Here is a 20,790-nt window from a genome sequence, read left to right on the forward strand (position 1 = left end):
AACAAAGTAACTCGCATTAAACTGGGACTTTCTCCATGACCTAATCAGGAGTATTGAAAGAAAATTTAAACAGTAACTTGCTTATTGTGGAATTCAATTTTCTAAGATTTAGCTGCAGAAATTCTCTCTCACCACCAGCATTAGTCTTAGAAAAGCTCCACCTTAAGCCAAATGTAATAATCAAAGATGTTAGAAAAGACATTAAGAAATAAGGAAGTGTGATGTGATAGGAGTTGAATTTTGGGTCTCTTCCCACTGAAAAATCTCAGGATATGGAAGGCTTCCAGAGTGTCTCTCTTCCCTATCTGGGTTTTAATGCAGCTTCAGCATGTTTGCTTACTAAAACAGCAAGCAAAGCTTTTTCCTTTTTTAAGTCTAAATTTTCATTTGTGGTAGATATTGAAAAAATCAAAGAGCTTGAGTTTCCTTTCTTATCTGTAGGTTAAACCCATCTCAGGCTAGTGTACTTGCAAATGCAGCCTACATTCCCCTTTTCTTCGTCAAAGTTCCATCTGTGAGCTGCCAGGACTGAACTATCCAGTTTATTTTTTGTATTTCTTCATTGAAATCTCTCACTAATCTAATTCTTAATAATAATAACTAACATTTATTAAGCAATTATTGTGTGCCAGGCACTTGTTCAAAGACTGTTGCATGTTTAAACCCAGCAATCACCATTTTTCAGATGAAGAAATTCATAGTGCATAAGTTCACATCTCAGCTCCACTATTTACTAGGTATATGGTTTTGAACAATTTATTTAATCTCTGTGCCTCAGTTCCCCATTTGTAGTATGGAATAATCATAGTATTCATGGAATAGTAACTCATAGAATTATTGAAATAATACAGTAATTTCCTGTGCTACCCAACAGAACTGTTAAAGAGCTAAGTGTCTCTTGCTTAGTATACTCAGTGTGCCATTAGCTCATTTCAAAATCCAGACAAAACTTTCTTGTTGGGTTCTTTTTGTTTTGTTTTGTTTTTGCAGTTTGGCATTGAAGGAAAAAAAGATATTCTATAACTTGCAAAGTTCTTACAACAGGACTGAGGGGAATAAAGATACTTGTCCTTCCTGTTTTGGGAGACATTGGAAGAAGTTTCCTTACTGGTTATTTTGACAAGTTGCTTTTCCTGTCAAGTTACGAGTAGAAAGAACCAAAGTTTAGTGATGATTTTCCTTATGAGTATGTAATATTTGAGATTTGAGTTGATACATATATTTATATATATATGTGTGTATATATATATATATATATATATTTTTAAACAGTATCAATAATTTAGCGTCTGTTCTTAGATAAACTGTTTCACAAAATTAAGTCTCTTTAACCAAAGCCCAGTTTCAAATGAGGTTGTTTGGAAATTAAGAACTTTAAAAAGAGAAAAGAAAACTATACCCCTTGAGCCCTGTAGTGGAATGATCTAGTACAGTATTTGTGTGGTACCCCTAATTTAAAAGTTAGCTTTTTTAAAAAATGAAAATGGAACTGTTCCAGAAGAGTACTGAAAGTTGAGAACATGACCAGGCACTTCATCCATTTAGATACATGAAATCTTTTGTTTACATGAGGACTACAGAGGTGTTTTTGAGGGTGTTCCATCCGTTTAGGCTATGATGTCACTAACATTACATATGCTATAAATGACAAGCAAAAAGTGTTACACAACATATTCTTTGAATCATAATGCTCATATATACTAGATCACATTCTCCTTGAGTAATGAACACAGAACATAATTAACTCACAGCTATGCTCAGTAATCAGATGCCAGTTCTTAAGTCTTCTTTGTGCAATCCAGATTACCAAAGTGCTCGCCATCTGCAGTTACTCTTAGATATTCTCAAATAGATAAAGTCACTGCTCTGGAGGTGATTTTAGAAGTGACTATCAAGTAACTATTACTACTTTGCAGTCCCAGCTCTGTTTCCCTCTAAATACTTGAGTGTTTACAACTAAATGATGACTGCTGAAGATTGCCTCTCTTTTTGTTTAGGTATCTGTTGTCTCTGGAAACCTCTGCTGTGTTTCTTTTGAATCCTTTCCTGTTTCTCGGCTTATTAAATTCCTTACATTCAGAAGGCAGACAAAGCCTGGGCCAGGTTACTCATGTAGGGTTCACGCCACAGGCCGTGAACATAGACAGAAAGTCCTTTGTTGAGGATGTGGCCACTTTAATAATTAGTGGGTCAAAACCCCTTATATTTACAATAGACAATTGAATATTTAATGTTAAGAAATTTTAATCTATATTTTGGAGGGGGAAAAAAAGCCCTTAAATATAATCTTGACTTTACCATATAAATTTTAATTGGATTCAATTCTACCCTCGTGTCCCTAGAATTACGCCAAAATGATCCCAAAGATATAAAGCTAGTGAGCCTCTTTAGTGAAACATATGTTCACAATCCTTTATGTGCAATTCCAGAATCCAAAAAGATCTGAAAAAGGAAAAGTATTTTCATACCTTATTTAGCAGCATACCCGACCTGAGGTTTTTGGATGATGAAACCTGACTTGAACTGACTGAGACTATTTACAGTTTTTATTTATCCTATTTAGTATGAATATTAGTAAGCTTGCTGCAGAAATGTTACTGTGTTGGATTACTGAATGCTGATTCAGACCTTTGCTGGTGTTTTGTAATATACAGTGTAAGTGCGGCATTACTGGCAAGAGTTTCTCATAAGTGACTGGGCACCTGCATGTAGTAAGAGTAACATAAGAGGTAGAGGGAAGCCAGATTTTTTTTTTCTTTCTCGTTCTCTTGCTGCTGCTCCTTTGTCATTCATCTTTTTTTCCTTTCCCCTCCTTCATGCCCTTCTCTCTTTTCTCTTCTTCTTCCTAACAATCAGTAGCTATAACCCAACTAGCAATATCAGATGATCAGATGTGTTAAGAGTTCTGTCCTTAGTCCATTTTAATTGACCTTAATAAGTTGTGTAGTTCATCATTTATAGTAGAATCCGTAACATACAGAACTTTAAAGAAACACTATTCTTTCTTAAAATCGTCTCTGCTTTGTGTCTTCAAAAAGTCATTTGACTTAATATTGCAACCCAGTTATTTGCTCGTTTTATTTTCTTTCTTCAAGTTGCACATTGAATAATTACCACACAGCTTAGTAAAATTCTTTTAAATTTGTCTTCAGACTGGTACAGGTTGGAAGATAGGGCCATTGCCTTATTTCATGCTCTATGGACTAGTCTGAACATAAATTATGAGTTTTGCTTTTTTTATAATTTATTTTAGCTTAGTTTTTTTCTGCTAATGTTAATAAAGACTAATTCTTCAAAAACAGATACTGTAGTTTTGCAAGAGATAATTATAGAAAGCAGAATGTAGGCTTATGGAGAGACTTTGGTAATAAATAAATACATAAAATCCTTTTAAAAGTTAGCAAATGAAGGCTAGAAAAACCATACCTATCTGCTATCCATTTAATTCATCTGTTTCTGGTGATGGGCTTCTAGGGTTTAAAATGAGAAAAAAAAATGGACTTTAAAAGTATAACCAATTTGGGTTCAACAAATCAGTGGTGTAAAATAACTAAGGAATTACTGTTTTAGATGAAAAGAGACACACAATGTGTGGACCTTGTTTAGATTCTGACTTGAACAGGTATAATTTAAAACACCAAACCAATTCTGAGATAATCAGGGATTTCTCTAAGAGGTCCGTTTGGAGCAAAGCCACTCCTACTCAGACTCCTTTTCTGATTAGTCCTCATTCCTCTGCCCTTGGGTATTTCTTCTGTCTTCACGTACTGCCTTAGGGATCACATAACATTTCAGGGCTTTAAAATACCATCTGTATACTGACAAACTCCATATATGTGTACCTCCATCTCAGAATTCTCCCATTAACTCCAGACTCATATATCCAGCTAAGTATCTCGCATCTTCACTGGAATGTCTAATCAGCACTGCAGACTTAACGTATACAAATTGAACTCTGAAACTTCTTCAAAACAAACTCCTCGCACAGCCTTCTCCATCTTGGTTAACGACAACTCTATCGTGCCCCTTTCTCAGGGCACAGAACATCCATATCAGCAAATCCTTCGGGGCGTTCCTTCAAAATATTACCAAAATTTGATCACTTCCCAGCTGTCCCACAGCTATCATCTTGGGCTAAGCTACCACCATTCCTTGCCTGGATTTTTGCCAATTGTCTCCTTGCTTCTGCCCTTGCCCTTCTGTAGTCTGTTCTCAAAACAGCAGCCAAGAGTGATCCTTTTAAAACAGCTCAGGTCGTATCTCTCAAACCCTTCCAGTGAGCTTTCCATTTCAGTGTTCATGCCAGAGTTTTTTCAGTGGCCCGGAAGAATCTATATAGTTTATCTTCCGTTTTCTCTTCCTCTCACTCAGTGTTTCTCCTTGGTGTTCTCCTGACTCAGGGCTTTTTCACTTTCTGCCCAGAATGTTCTTTCCCAGATATCTCTGCTTTGCTTACGCTCCTTTAGATCTTTGTCCTAACAACAAATTCTCACCAAGGACTCTTACTTGACTATTTTATTTGAAATCTATACCCTCTAACCTCTGTGGTATTCATTAGCCCTCCTGTGGAGTTATTTTCCTCTACAGCTTTATTCTCTTCTATTTATTTATTTATTGTCTCTCTCTTCTGATAGGATGTAAACTCTGTAGGACTTGGTGATTTTGTCTGGTTTTTTCACTGCCGTGTCTTCAGTGTCTAAAAGGGTGTCTGGCTTAGAGTGGGTCTCAATAAATATTTGTTGATTTAATGAATAAAAATCTAGCACTTGCCAATGCCTAGAACATAACAGTTTTCATAAATATTTAAATGAATGAATGAGTGGTTAAATAATCTAGTTGATCATATCATTCTCTCCCAATCAATTTGACTCTCTTCTAGCTTTCTTTTTTTTAACTTTTTTTTTTAATTGAAGTATAGTTGATGTACAATATTTTGTAAGTTTCAGGTGTCCAACTTAATGAGTCATAATTCCTAAAAGTTATACTCTATTTACAGTTATTATAAACTATTGTTTGTAGTCCTTGTGTTGTACAACATGTACTTGTAACTTGTTTATTTTATACGTAGTAGTTTTTACCTCTTAATTTCCTACCCCTATCCTACTCTTTCCCCCTTCCCTCTCCCCACTGGTAACCACTAAGTTGTTCTCGTATTTGTGAGTCTGTTTCTTTCTGTTATATTCACTAGTTTGTTGAGGAACTAACCTCTCACTCTCGGGGCAGCTAAGAGAGAACACCTGGGGACCAGTATGCTCATTATGCATGACTCTATGGCTATATGCTGCAACTCCAGCAGTCCCTTTGCTTTGGTTTTCTAGTTTTCTATACTGAAAGGCTACCACTTAAAATAGCCGTTTATTATTAGTTAGTTCAAGAAATCAAGGATGAACATGGTAAGGAAATACTCAGCTGGCTGATCTCAGGGTCAGGGAAAATCTGACATTGATTGCTCCCCTTTTAGAATTGATTAGTATGAGGATGCTCATAGGAATTACTGGAATTGAGAGTTAAAGCTTTATCCAAAGATGTTTAGTGCAATAATTCTTTAGCATTATTGTGTATGGGAATTACCTGGAGAGCTACAGATTCCTGAATACACCCTGAAAGAAGGTCGATCTTCGCAGCATGTAAGCAAATGGACATGTGTAGCAAGCATTTTGAAACAAGTCAGAATGACTACATCACTTAACCAGTGAGCCCTTTAAGCAAGAAGTCCTCCACCTGACTTTCTTCCATCTGCACACATTCTACTTTCCCTTAGCTTCAGTGAACCTGACAAAACATCTAAAGAGTGATCAGTTCTACTTTTGTGACAGTCACAATTGGTCACCCACCTTCTCCTATACCTTCAGCCTCTTTACTGGCTCTTTCCCTCAGCATATATACAGAGTCCCTTATATACTTAAAATCAAAGCAAACATCATCCACCCTCACCTTTAAATTTGTCATCCTAACTTTACTCCTTCTGTTACCAATGAAGCTACTAGAAATTAGTCAAGAGTTACTTTGCTTTCTCTCCTACTTTACTGAAACATCTTTGGGTGAGGTTACCTGTGGCATTCAGAGAGCCAAATATATATGCTGTCATGTTGCATGACTTCTCTATGTTGTTTGAGAATGATAAAGATGGATAACAGCTAGTGATACTCTGTATCAGGTCCTGAACCAAGGATTTCATATGAATCTCATTTAATTCTTGCCAACTTCCCACAAGATAGGAACTGGTAATAAATTGCTTTGAGAAGAAAACTGAGCCTAGAAATATTAATTTGCCAAAAGTTACAAAGCTAGTGATCTGAACCCAGACAATGTGGCACAAAACTCCACGTTCTTAATCTTGTATTCTATCCATCTTCTGTTTGAAACTTCTATTTTATTCTAACATATTACAAAGATTTTCTTCTTATTTCTCTGGTTGTCTCCTTGCAGATCCCTTTATAGGCTCTTTTTCCTCCTCTAACTTTTAAATGCTAGTGTCCTCTAGATCTCTGGTACTTAACTTTTTCTTTATATGCTCTTCCTGAGTGACTTTATCCAAACCCATGATTTTGTCTACCATTTACATACTGATGATTTCCAAATCTATAGTTTAAGACCTTTATTAGTTCCCACTCTATAACTGAAATTATCCTTTAAAAATTAAAATTTGATCATTTTATGCCTCACCCTAAAATTTGTCAATGCCTCTTCACAGGTTTCAGTATAAAATTCAAACTACTTAGCAAATCACAGAAACACCCTACATGATCTGGCTCCTACTTACTGCTGTAGCCTCATCTCATCTCCCCTCCCCCTTCTCTAGATAATCTACAGAATTTGAACACTTCCTACTGTGTCATATCTCTGTCTTTAGTTTTACAGGTTATTTCCTTTGCCTGGAAGACCTTAACTCTAACTTTTGTGTCTCATCTTCATCAGCCCTCCTCCTATTTATCCATCCATATTGACCCAAAAGTCATCCGCCCCACCCCAACCTCAGAATTCTTTCTGGTATCTTTATTTCTGATATCTTTATTTCTGATCTGATTGAATGCTCATTTGGAATCCCATGGGATAATGAGCCATAACGTATACCACAATGTATTACAACCATTGATTTGTTCCTTTACCTACAAATGTTGAGGGGTTTTTTAGATTTTGTTTTTTTAACGCCAGACATCATACCTTACTCAGTTTTTTGTTTGTTTGTTTTTTGGGAACTCAGTGTAAAACTTACTATATAAGAAATAGTCAATAAATGAATTTATGGGTAAGTTTGGAGTTTATTTGGTAATCCGTAGGGACTTAGTGGAGCTTTATGAGGAGACTAATGATCTGATGACAGCTCTGCTTTAGAATCTTTGATTTAGAAATGTGAAGTAGATAGGGTGTAGTTTATTTGAAATTAATTTTTTTAGTGAGACTTAAGTATATAAATCAAGAAGCCAAGGTATAAGTATGTTACAGTTCTAATGGTAACTGTTAAATTGTCACCCCAAAGCTTATAACCCCCAGTACTTCAAAATGTAACTGGATTTTGAGATAGGGTCTTTAAAGACAAAATTAATTTAAAACTAGGTTTGGGACCCTAATGCAATAAGACTGGTGTCCTTATAAGAAGAGATTAGGACCCAGACAACACAGAGAAGAGACTATGTGTAAACAGAGGGAGAAGACAGACATCTACAGTCCGAAGAGAGAGACCACAGGAGAAATGAGCCTGCCAGCACCTTGATTTTGGACTTGTAGCCTCCAGAATTGGTGAGAAAATTAATTTCCATCATTGAAGCTACCCAATCTATAGTGTTTGTTATGGCAACTCTAGTAAACTAATACAGTAACTAAATAGAAATTTAATGTTCAACCTCATTAGTAATTATAAAAATGTAAATTAAAACTATAATATGAAACCATTTTCATACTACCAGTTTGATATAAAAAAACTCCGTCAATACCTAGTATTGGGTTTTGATATAGCGAGGTCTTTTATGCTACTTGTTAGAGTATAATCACTTTGTATACATTGGTATAATCACTTTGAAAAGCAACTTGGCTTTATCCAAATGACAGGGATGTGCATACCATATGACCTAGAATTTCTACTCAGCTGTTATGCATATGGGTACAGAAATGTTCAAAGCAACATTATTAGCAAAAAAAAGAAAGAAAGAAAGAAACCAAATTACAGTGGAATCCTAATCAGTAGTGAAAGTAAATATGCAACACAAATGAACATAGATAAATCTTACAAAATAATTTGGAGTGAAGAAAGAAAGTCACAGATTTGTATTTAAAGAATAATTACTATTTTTTAAACTCAAAAGTATGTATATATACAAAATGAGAGGAAAGAATAGATAGTGGAAAATGATACTTGAAAGAAAGATTAATTTGAGAGAGATTAAGAATGAATAAGCAGCAGTTCTCAGTGACAAGACTAAGGTGAAAGGAAAAAAAGTCAAAGAAGAGGGACTTGAGCCTGGTAGCTAGAGGAATAGCTGTTCCATTAATCTGCTTGGAATAGTGAGAGTGACTAATTTGGAGGAAAAGATTGTTTGGAGTTTTAGATGCACTGAATTTGATACAAGAAGGCAGTATCTATTCAGACAAAAATGTACAGTACATAGTTAAATTTGAAAAATCTAGAATTAGGAACAAGGATATCTTAAGGCTGGAGAGAGATTTAGGAATAATCTCCCCTAAGGGGATTAGGTGAAGACTTGGCAGCGGACGCATTCTCCAGTAAAACTGGACATAGAGAACACTACTAGCTTTATGAGAACAGGTAGAGATTATATGAGCAAAAAATAATTTTGGCATTGATTAGACTTAAAAGAGATGATGTGATGTAATCAGAAACCAATGTCAGCATTTTGACAAGTGAATTTTTAGATGAATACATTGTTCCCATTCTAATCTGTAATATATTAATATTCAATTTGAATAATTTATGCAAAGTGATTTTGCCATTATTTGTCTGTAAGCCAGAATTCCTTAATCTTCTCATGTGAAAAGGGCTCCATTGCTTTTGCATATTAGTCATTCTTATTTATGACAGTTGCACAAGACTACTGTGTAGTTAATTGAAATAAAAATTAGACATGAAAACTACACCTTGAGAAATGCATCTTTGTAGAGTGAGTTGGATTGCCACAAAGTAAGGGAGTAGCCCACACCACATGGTTTGAGATTGGATTCATGAGTTCTTGCAAGTCATGTCATTATTTAAATTACAAGCAATCATCTAGTTTAGTTGTCACAGTTATATTTGATAAAATAAAAATGGCATAATGAAGAGCAGTATTCAGTATGAGTACCTCTTGTGTCACTGTTTAGTGTTTTAAATTTGGGTTTTAGATTTATTGAATTTAGATAGAAAACTTAGATATTTTATAGATTGAAATGTTGTATAAAACATTTCAAACTGGAGATTGGTAATTTCAAAATCCTTTTTAGAATGGAGCAGTTTGAGAAGAATTTTGATTGTCTCCAACTACCAAGTTGAAATTACTCTTGTAGTCACTGGAGTATGCATGGGTTTACTATGCTTCATCTGTGACTTGGGAAGTTATTTGCACTTTATCTGGAGTCAAAGTTGATTTGTCCACCGTGATGCAGAGTGATACATGCTACTTTATTTTACTACGGTATAAATTTACCCCAAACTTTTTAGATTTAGTCGATTTGTAAGGAAGGACAAGAGACAGACATCACTTTCACCTTCAGCATTCAAGCTTTTAGTATTTGTGGAGTAGGTAGTGTTTGTTGCCTTCTGCCTTCTGACACCGCTGATAGCTGGCTTCTTGCTTCTCAGTGAGATCACAACTACAGAAGTATGCCGTGATCTTGCGAATGCTGCGAGGTGGGAAATCGGGAGAGCAGCAGGAGCCTCTTCAACAGACTGTCACTGCTTGTCCTGCTTATGTTAGCTAACTTCACTTCTGGATCAAGTGAGCTTTGGTCAATCTTTATGGACCATCTAACATTACATCCTGAACAGAGTATGATAAGAGGCACCTCAGTGCAGATTGCTTTGTCAATTAAAGAATGAGGTAATAGGCTTGGAAAAAGCTTGGTATCTAGATTAATTTACTCAGAATGTTCCCTCTCTTGTGAGTACCATTTTAATGGCCTGAAAGCATTATCCAGACAACTTCTGAAGTGTAATAAGGGGACTGACTTTGTTTACAGTTTCTTCAAAATCTATATACCCTGGTTGCATTAGTTTTCTATTGTTGTATAACAGACTACCACAAGGTCAGTAGCTTCAAACAACACATTTATTATCTTACAGTTCCCATGGGTCAGGAGTCCAAGTACAGGTTAACTGGGTCCTCTGCTTAGGGTCACACGAGGCTGAAATCTTATCTGACGCTTGAGGATCTTCTCAGCTCACTAGTTGTTGGCAGGATTCAGTTCCTTGCAGCTATAGGTGTAAATTCATTATTTTCTCACTAGCTGTCAGCCATGGTCTGCTCTCAGCCCATCAGGTCCTTGCCAGGTGGCCCCCTCTGTAGGCAGCTTACAATACAGTTGTCATCAAGGCCAGCAGGAGGGAGCTCCCTGTCTTGGAATCTTTTTCCAGTCTGCTCCAACAAAGTCTTCTACAACATAACCTAATCAAGTGAGCCACTGCCACCTGATATTTATAGGTCCCATCCATCCTCATGGGAGGAAGATTATACAGGCAGGTATACCAGGGGGGCCAGAATTTGGGGGGCCATCTTAGACTTCTGCCTACCATAGTCTTCCCTCTGGCCCTCAGTTATTCATGCCCTCCGACCCCATACACACATCACAAGCAAAATACATCCCCTCCCACTGTTCTAGGGTTCTCATCCTATTAAAGCATCAGCTCAAAGTCCAGAAGCTCATCCAAATCATCTAAATTAAGTATAAATGAGGCTCCTGTGTGTCATTTATCTAAGAACCTGTAAAACTAGAGACTGCCCCAACATTCCCAGTGTGAAATGGTCGGAGAGGCATGGGATAACTATTGTAGACATTCGGATTCAAAGCGGGGCAAGGCAGAGTGGAAAGTGGAAAAGGAGTCACTGATCCATCACAGTTCAGGCCCTCTGCCATGTGCACTGTCTGTTGGTAGAATTCAGTGCCTTGTGGTTGTAGGACCATTTTCTTGCTGGTTGTTGGCTGGGGTACACCATCAGCTCCTAGAGGCCACCCTCAGGTCCTTGTCACATAACCCCTACCTAGGCAGTTCACAACATGAAAGGAGTGTTGAGGTAGACTCAGAATTCTGCCTGCCACATTAATTTGTTTATTGCAGTATAAAGGACAAATACGAATTTTTTCTTTGTCTTTTGTGCTTTATACGTATTTATTTCCTTTAGTGACTTACTCTGAGACATTTTAAGTCCACATTTTTTGAGGAGGACCAGCGAGCAGGTTTCTAAAGCAATGATCTGAACAAAAGTCAGTGGGTGGGTAGGAGGGGTGATGTAAAAAAAAACAATACTCAAAACCAAAGTTCTTACCATTACGTTATTTTCTGTTGGTACCTCCCATTTGGTGAGGAGAAGTATAAAATATGTGGAATCAGGGATTTCCCCCTCCATTTTACTCTTCTCCTAAGTTTAAATGATACATTTAAAGAGGCTGAAAAATTCCAGAAGTTTTCTTCTGGTTTTTTGAAGCTGTCCTTTGAAAAACAGGGAACAGGCATATATGATTTCTATTTAGATAAGCAGTTGACATGAGCCAGAGGCCCAGAAAGGCAGTTTAGCTTGCGTTTGTTTTAGTTTCTCTTCTCTCACTGGGAAAGTGTAATGGAAAAGTTGACAAATACTAAGCATTGCTCCAACGTCAATAAAAATGTTTGGACACATGCTGTTTTCTACCTTGAGACGATGTCCAATTAAAACTTATCTACTTTTATCTCTTTTTCTCCTTAAAATCCCAATTCTTTCTTAGGCTTTCCTGAGTATATTAGGCAACAATATTTTTTCTCTACTACCTGATTATACTTACCCTCTGATGGAAAGAAATATTAGTGTATTTTATTACTTGTTTGTAGGGAGATTAGCTTTTAGTCTTTTAAAGCTTAATAGTGCTTTTTATTCTTTCTACTTTGTATACTTGTGTCTTGGTGTTGACTGTTTCTAGATCGACAGTTAAAAGGTAGAAATAATTTCACATTATTTAAAATTTCGGGTTCAAATGCTTTAGGAAATTAGAAGTTGAAAGAAAAACAAGAGATTGTTCTCTTGAATAATGATTTTTTTTTTAAAAATTGTGTTATCAATCCATAAATTCTAACTTTAATAATGTAAGTTACATGGCATCTTAGATATGCTTTGGCTCTCTAAGAAGGGAAGATCTCAGACCTTAGCCATGGATTTTGATCTCTTTAGTCTTACAAATTTCTTTTTAATGGGAGAAGTTAGACTTTTTTAAAGCATGTATTACCTGATGTTAGGGTTTGGTTTCTTCTGACTTTAAAAAAAAAAAATTAGATAGCTTCACAAGACAAAGAAAATGAATGCTGTTCTGGCTTTGGTTAGGTTTAGTTTGTTTTCTTCTCTTTTTAACAGCCTTATTGAGGCATATAATTCATGTATAATAAGCTACAAATATTTAAAGTGTACAATTTGATGAGTTTTGACATATGTATGCACTTGTGAACCATCATCAGTCAAGATAATGAACATATCCATCATCTCCAAATATTTTCTCATGCCCTTTTGTAATCAATCCCACATGCCCTTCCATAGGGCAGTGCTATCCACAGGCAGCTGAGCTGTTTTATGTAGCTATAGTTTGCATTTTCTATAATTTTGTATAAATGTAGTCATAACACATGTACTCTTTTTTTTTGGTTTAGCTTCCTTTACTCAGCATAATTTTGAGATTCATACTGTTGCATATATCAATAATTAATGATTATTAATATTCCCTTTTTATTGCTAATTAATATTCCATTGCTAATTAATATTCCAATATTCCAGATTTAGAATATACTAAAATCTGTTTATCCATTCGCTTGTTGGTAGACATTTGCGTATTTCCAGTTTTGGGCTGTTACAAATAAAGCTGTTACAAGCATTTGTGGACAAGTCTTTGTGTAGATATATGCTTTAATTTCTTTTGCGTAAATACTTAGGAGTGAAATGGCTAGGTCGTGTGGTGGACTTACATTTAATTTAAAGAAACTGGTACTATTTTACATCCGCACTAGTAATGTATGAGAGTTCCAGTTCTTCCACATCCTTGGCTATACTTAACATGGTCAGTCTTTTTCATTTTAGTAATTCTGATAGCTGTGTGGCAGTATCTCATTGTTTTTATTTCTATTTTGTCCTAATGACTATTGAACTTGAGCATCTTCTCATGGGCTCATTTGCCATCCATATATTTTCTTTTGCTCATTTGATAAGAAAAAAATTGCATTGTTTGTTTTCATATTATTGAGTTTGGATATAATCTGGACATAAATATATTATATATATTTATATTCTGGACATAAATCCTTGATCAGTTATGTGATCTATAAGTATTTTCCTTTTATAGCTTTTCTTTTTATTCTTTTAACAGTTCTTTTCAAAGAGCAGAGGTTTTAATTTTGATGAAATCTAATCATTTTTTAAATTTTATGGTTCACACATTTGATGTTGTATCTAAGAAAAATTTGACCCAAGATCACAATGATTTTCTCCTAACTTTTAAAAAATGGCCTCCAAGATATTATTGTACACAGAAAAGCTTATTGAAAATTATCTTTAAATGAATATTCTTAGTAAATTACAAATTCTGAAACCTTGTTCTTAAGTTTCTAAGGTCACTTATTTTACTCGTAGAAAATTTTAATAATCACTTTTAAGGGGACTTCTGATTGGGTGTATAATCCCATTTTCAGACTTTGTTAATTAAAACCCCTTAACTGTTTTAAACTACATTCATACAATTAAAAGTTGATTTCCAAAAGTATTTCAGTTGTCAGACTAACCAAAAAAAACAATTTTTTTTCTGAGTAATTAAATAAGTCTCTAATGAAAATTTATTAGTATGCTAAGACTGAAGTTCTCTTATATATTACAGTGGTATTTTATACAAGCCTGAACTCTAATTTTCTCAATTACATTACTTAAATTGGGATCACAAGGCAAATCTGTTATTCTAACTGACCTATTTCTCTTAAACATTATAAACAGCTAAAATACCAACTATGTACAGATTCTTTAATTTTAAAAAATACTAAGATATGGACTTGCCTCTCTTAATCTTTTATAAAATTCATTGTAAATCTTTCTGGGTTAAAGATGTTTATAATTTGAGAGCTTGCTTTCTCAACTCACTAAAATTTTTTTTTTAACTCACTATAATTTTTTAATGACCAGAGAAGTCCTTAGCCAGGCTGATAAGTGTGTGTTTGCCCCGAGCTAGTGGCACACACAGAGCTCTATTTTATAGTTGCTTTGTTCTTGAAACAGGGTATTCTCATAGTCCTATTTCTTTAGAGTCTGTATAAAACATTTCTAGTCTACCCCCAGACAGGTTGTCATATCACTTGATTGGATTCAGTTAATCTGTTTACTATTTCATTCTTTTTGGAATCCCGTTTATGTACTTCCTATTTTCAAGTGACACAAATCCTTCAGGATTAAAGTGACATCTGTTAGAATCTTTTTGTGGCTTTATCTGACTCTGTGGGCACAGTTTTGAGGTCATGACGATAATACCTGTATTAACCAAAAACGTAATAATGATTCTGATTCTGTCATGTAATTATTCTTATTCAAAAGTCTTTCCAAAAATTTAGTTATCATGTAGCCTACCACTTTCAAGGAAATAAAAGTGAATAATATGGTTATGTTTATTGTAAAGCAGGACCTTTTTGATAGTAAGATAATGCCAGTCATACATCTATACCCCAAGTTATCTAGTACTGCGTTTCCTCTAAAGGAAACAATTGAAGTAATAAACTCTTAAGAATTTTCATAACTGTTTCCTTCATCTATTAGTTGACTTTAAGCTTTTCTCCCTCCTTTTTCTTATTGTTGCATCCTTCTTCCACTTCTGCATTTCTGTCATTCCTTGTTTTCTCTTTCCTTTCAGAGCTACTGATCTGGAGAGCTGTAGTAAAGGTGAATAAAAATAACAGAGAGGATGATGATAGGCAGTCACCAGACGTGGTAGTGGTAGACAGTTTATAAGCTATAGTTATGTTGTTGTTTATTTGTTTGATTTTTAGAAAGCTGTTTTAATGTTACATTGTCTTGAGATTGGGTGATAGGAGGGTTGAGGCAGTTTTTTAAAATCTTAAACCTCTCTTCTAGCAAAGTTATGAATTTAAAATGCCAAATCTATTCTGTTTTGCTGGATGATATTGCTTTAAAAAAAAACAAACGTTTTCTTCTGTGTTTGCATGATCTAACCAGTTCCCACAAGAGATACATAGAGATCCTACTGAATAGGCAAAAAAAAATTTTAATAAACATTAATAGAGGATTAATAAAATACAATTCAGACCTGATTGAATCAAGTAATAGAGGGATCATTCGTCATTTTTGTAGACAGAAAAATCAAGCACTGAAAAAAAAATCTGTTGTGTTGAGAAGTTACTTTTACCTTTTCATTTTCTTATTTATAGGAAAATTTTTATTTAAAAATCAGTCTTTTAAGAATTCAGAAAAAACAGTATCTCAAGATTTAACACTTTGTATGTGGGTGATGTATATCATTTGTTTTACAACAGAATACATAAGGCATAATTATAAGCAACTTATTTTACCCTTCACTTTTCTTTCTTTCTGCCCTCCCTCCTTTTTCTCTCTTTTTCCTTCTTTCTCCTTCATGAGAGGAACGTAGTCTCTTGCCTCTATATGAAGACTCAAGTCCATAATTGTCTTCTTACCCTTTGATAATAATAGCTACAGTTACTCGAGTTAAAAATACAGTGTCAGTTCCATAATTTAAAGTGCCTACTTGGTAGGTACATTAAGCAACATTTCAATCTTGATTTAAAGCTAACACTGTTCCCTCCCCCATCTAGGAACAGCTCTAAGCAGAAGGCAATGGGGTTGGCTTCTCTTTCTGTTGCTCATCTCCCTCCATCCATTTGCAAGTTGCTGTTTCCGACCCCCTCAGGATTTAAACTGGGGACAGGAAGAAAGGTAGAGAGACAGTCTTTCGCCTGACTCCTGTTACAAAATGGCTTCACTGCCTTTGAATTTGTTACGTGCTTAAGGCTGACTCGTTCTCTTATGTATACTTTTGTGGGTTCTTCAGAGTTCTTCACTGGAATTATGCTTCCTGTGACACCTCAAAGCATTCCTTCTGCCAGCCAATACCTAATTCCTCTTCCTCCTCTTCTTCCCCCCTCCCATACTTCCTCCTGTCCCCCTCCTCTCTCCTCACTTCCTCCTCCTCCTGGTAGTACCCTGGGAGCCTCTGGTAGTAGTCTGGGTAGAGTTCTTTTTTTTTTAATGGCTTTATTGAGGTATCAATGACATACCATCAATTCACCCTTTTAAAATAAACCTTCAGTGGTTTGTGGTATAGGCACAGAGTTCTAAAGCCATTAGCACAAACTAAATCTGGGGACATTTTCATCATCTGGGTAGAATTTCATTAGCTCCAGGCTGTGTGGCCCTGCTTCTTGCCCACCTCCTCTGCCGCCGCCACCCAACTAATGGAAGAGTAGCCAGCTCCCAGTACAGCACACCCCCTCACTCCAGCTCTGTGTGCCCTCTGCTCCCTCTGGCTGCTGCCTCAGAGCCATAGCCAAAGCCTTTGACCCCTGAAGTATCAGGCTCCAGTCTGTGGAGTCCTCCCCAACTCCAGGGAACACGCCAGGCACTCCAAGGGGTCCCACTGAAGCCTCTTTCACTGGCTTGAGGTCTAGCAGAGGCTCCTTCCCACACTCCTGCTTTGGGGGAGGCATGAAAATCAGTACAACTCTCTTCAAAGAAATTCTCCTTATGCAATTTTCTCTCTACTCTGTAAACCCTGTATGTAGGCTCTAGAGCTAACTAACCGGTTCTCATCCGTATTTGGAAATCTGCTAGAGTAGTCTTTCTCACAGGTCACGTTGGTATCTGATTGTTTCTGTTGAAACTTCCAATTTAATATAGTGTTTTATGTAGGCAATTACTCAGATATCTCTTAGACAGGAGTGAAGCTTCCAATTTTTCCCTTTAATAACTGTGCTATTACTACGCTATTGTATAATAAAATACATGAGAAACCTAAAGAGTTGGTGGGGGCAGCGAGGGGTCTAAATAAATAATCCCTTCTTGTACAAGTTAAATAAAACCCTTTTGGCTTTTTCAAAGCAATATCTTCTATCTTCCCTTTTAAGTACCAGATTGCACATTTAAGTAGACACCCCTCAAGGCAGACTCTAAGAATAAAATGCTATAGTAAACATCTGAAAAAGAAAGTAACAGGGCAAGCCTGGCCTCATCTGTAGAGCTATAGTTGCTTTTTTTTTTCCATCTGGGTTAAAGGATCATAAATATAAATTAAAAGAAAATATTAGCTTTTCTTGTTAGCTGAGTAAACAAATTCAACTTTCATCTGAAACAGATGTTTTTATAGGTTGATTTTAAAATTTAATGAAGGATATAATTACAGAACATAAGTATTTAACATTTTCTGCTCCCTTTAGTTTCTTTTCCAAACCCATCTGCTTCTGTCTATCAAGATATACATTATGCTTAAATTGGTTTGATTAGAGTAGAAACCTTAGTGATCACTAGAGAGAGCAATTTTCTTTTCTTTTTTCTTTTCTTTTTTTTTTTTTTTTTTCATGACTAAGTTATTTATTTAAGCCATCTCCTGCTATAAGCAAAGGGACGGAAGATCAGTATAATGGTCATCACTGGATACAAGGTGAGCTTAAGGTCCCATACACTTTTCTGGTCCATGTGTGCAGAGTAATGATCCAAACCAGTGCTGTGGTCCCCACTGGGTAGTGGTCCCGGTTCTCTTCATTCATCTTCATAGCCAGTTGGAAGCGGATTCACATGAGGGTTATGGAATAGGGTATGGTTACCATCTCCCCAGGGAAAGGGCTTGGACCTGACGCGGAGATGGGGGTAAGCGATGAACTCGGGCCTCTCCTCCTCTTCGTGGTGCGACTTCAGGAAGACGTTCAGCATGCTCACTCCGACCCCGGGGAGCGCCACGAAGTAGGTGAGGGCCTTCCACATGCGAGCTGAGCCCTCCTCGCCGTGGGCCCCACTCGACATAGGCCGCCGCAGTTGCAGCCGGGAACGACCTAGCAGGCCAGAAACCCGGGACGCAACCGCCGCCATCTTCGACCTGGATCGCAATTTTCTTTTCAATGAGTGTCAATTTAGGAAAATTGATACAGAAGGATTTTGACTAGCTGTGTTTTCCTCTTCGAAAATGAAAATAGGATTATTGAGCCCCATAGAAAATCTTAAATTTTATCAGTATATCACCTACTTAATTGAATGCCTTTGAAAAAATTGACCCTCCCAAAATGTCACCACCGAGGCATCTTTTTGATTTTTTTATTAATTCAACTTCTGTAGTCTTAGATTACAAAGTACGTTTATAGCATAACTTCTTTCCTTGTTATAGCTACCTCAAAATGGCATTGTTATTACTATTATTATTCCGATGTCAAAGATGGGAAGCTGAAATTTAGAGGTGAAATGACATTCCTAGGGGAAAAGGGGAAGTTGGCAGCAAAGCTGGGTTTAGATATAGCTAAGTCCATTCAGTGCACAGTTCATATTTATATATATTAGAGATACAGAAAACAACTAGTAAATGGAAAAAACGTGTTGCATCTTATTCCCAACTTCCCCAACCATGGCTGTAGGGTCTTCTCTCTACTCCTCTCTACTCTTTTTACCTGGGATAAATAGAATTAAACCTGGATCTTCAGTCTGGCCTGGCTGCTTTGATTTAATCATCTGTGCTTTGGTGGCCCCTGGTACCTGAGGTCTCTGTCTTCTCCCACGACGTAGTCACTACCACTGTTTTCCAGTTTTGTCTCTGAGGCTGACCCTGTTGGGCTGGGGCAGTTGGTTGTTCTGAGAGTTCTTTTCCTCCAACTCCTTTCCCCTCTATGACTTTAAGCTGTAGGATTATATTATATTTATATTGAGAACTTTGGTGGTCAGGGACCTCATAGTTTCATCAATGATGTCGCATTTTCAGTACTGCAAGTACAGTGAAGTAGCTGATGTGTAAGCCATCTGTTACCTTTGTTTCTTAGGTAATATGCACGTGTCACTAGCTGAGGCCTTGGAGGTTCGGGGTGGACCCCTGCAGGAGGAAGAAATATGGGCTGTATTAAATCAAAGTGCCGAAAGTCTCCAAGAATTATTCAGAAAAGGTAAGTCTTTTTTTTTTCTTAGTATAGGATAGGTGAAAAACAAATAGGGTGCAGAGTCTAGAAAGGAATGCTCTTGCTCTCTTAGGGCTGAAAAAGCTCAGATCTTGTCTACCCTCATTAGGACATCTTCTATGTGACTGATAATCATGCTTGGCACTGAAAATACAATGATGATCAAACCCAAAAACATTGTCTGGAGCTTACCGTCCAGTGTGGAAAGTAGCTATTCATAAAATGTTTATATAAACAAATGTAAAAATGAAAACATGACAGGGGCTAGCAGGGAGGGGATACAGTTGACTCTATGAGAACCCATAGTAGGAGAACTTGACCTGGTCAAGAGGAAGAAAAGAAAGTCTTCCCTGTATAAGTCACCTCTGAGCTAAGACCCGAAAGAAGAGGAGACGTTAACCAGGTAAGAGGGAGGGAAAAAATCCCCGGTGGAGAGAATGGTATGTGCGTCCCTGGGATAATGCAGACTGAGTAACTAGTTTTTTGCTTCCCTGTAGAGGTGGATACCTGGTACAAATGACTGTGTGCCATTTTTGAGCTGGAAAAGTTAGGGAGTCACCCTTTGGTTGTCCAAAAACGTTTGATACCATGCTGAAAATTTCCACATGAAGATGGTGTTTGCCATTCACACCACATACCTAACGCATACTTAGAATGGAAGGTGAAGAAACCAAGCTTCATCTAAAGGAAGAAGTAAACTTTAAAGTTGTTTTGAATTAATTAATCAAGCACAGTAAACGTGACAGAAACAGGGGAGGGTCTGAGAGTAAAAGAGTTCTCAGAGTGTGGTCCCTGGATGACTAGCATCAGCATCACCTGTCACCTTGCTAGAAATGCAGACACTTAGGCCCACCCTGCACCCACCGAACAAGAACTCTGGGGATGGAGCCCAGCAGTTTGTGCTTTAGCAAGTTTTTGAGGATATTCTGAAACATGTTAAAGTTTGAGACCCATTATACAATTGAATTGGGGAAGGCCAGGAGCCATGGGAACCTTTTGGAAGGTGTGGAGGTGACCACTGACTAAGGAAAGTCCAGAGCGTGGGGGAAGAGTGAGCACAGATATTAAGGCTTTGCTCTTGCTGTTGTTGTTTTCCCACCTAATTTTGCTATAACGTAGGTATTTGAAGGTCTACTCTTTGATTAGAGGTAGGATTAATGTAAAGAAAATTTATTCATTTTATCTAATGCCGCTTACCTAAAATCTAGGTATTATAAGTAGACTTTGTTGTTTTGTTTGCTTCATTTTAGTTTTTTTAGAGAACTTTTAGAAAGCATAGGCACTCTGGAGTATAGAGCAGGTAGCTATACTCCAAAGGTGGTGTTAAAGAAAGGATATGTTGGTGGCATTACTCAGTTACTTAACAATAGTCAATTAATACTTAAGAAGCATCTCCTACTTGTGAGGTATTGTGTGGAAGATGCCAGTAATTAGAAGGCATGACTGCTGCTTGCCCTTAAGGGATACAT

At 36.7% G+C, this 20,790-nt stretch overlaps 2 protein-coding genes across 12 annotated transcripts in view; one reads left to right on the forward strand and one right to left on the reverse strand.

Annotated features, from left to right (window-relative positions):
* Nucleotides 1-20,790, forward strand: part of PTPN13 (protein tyrosine phosphatase non-receptor type 13) — a 179,621-nt gene that overhangs the window by 26,172 nt on the left and 132,659 nt on the right. For all 11 annotated transcript variants that reach the window (XM_064486104.1, XM_064486111.1, XM_010983122.3 and 8 more), the window contains exon 2: nucleotides 19,190-19,309. In XM_064486104.1, the coding sequence (XP_064342174.1) occupies nucleotides 19,195-19,309 (115 nt within the window). In that variant the 5' untranslated portion in view covers nucleotides 19,190-19,194. The remainder of the gene's footprint in view (nucleotides 1-19,189; nucleotides 19,310-20,790) is intronic.
* Nucleotides 17,717-18,262, reverse strand: LOC105091589 (cytochrome c oxidase subunit 6A1, mitochondrial-like). Its single transcript, XM_064489952.1, has one exon. The coding sequence runs from the start codon at nucleotides 18,252-18,254 to the stop codon at nucleotides 17,928-17,930; it is 327 nt and encodes a 108-aa protein (XP_064346022.1). The 5' UTR covers nucleotides 18,255-18,262; the 3' UTR covers nucleotides 17,717-17,927.

Source organism: Camelus dromedarius, chromosome 1 (genome assembly GCF_036321535.1).
Source record: "Camelus dromedarius isolate mCamDro1 chromosome 1, mCamDro1.pat, whole genome shotgun sequence".
In the NCBI taxonomy this organism is placed as follows: domain Eukaryota; kingdom Metazoa; phylum Chordata; class Mammalia; order Artiodactyla; family Camelidae; genus Camelus; species Camelus dromedarius.

Coding starts and splice junctions, on each gene's coding strand:
- LOC105091589 (XM_064489952.1), bottom strand. CDS start 18,254: ATGGCGGCGGTTGCGTCCCGGGTTTCTGGCCTGCTAGGTCGTTCCCGG.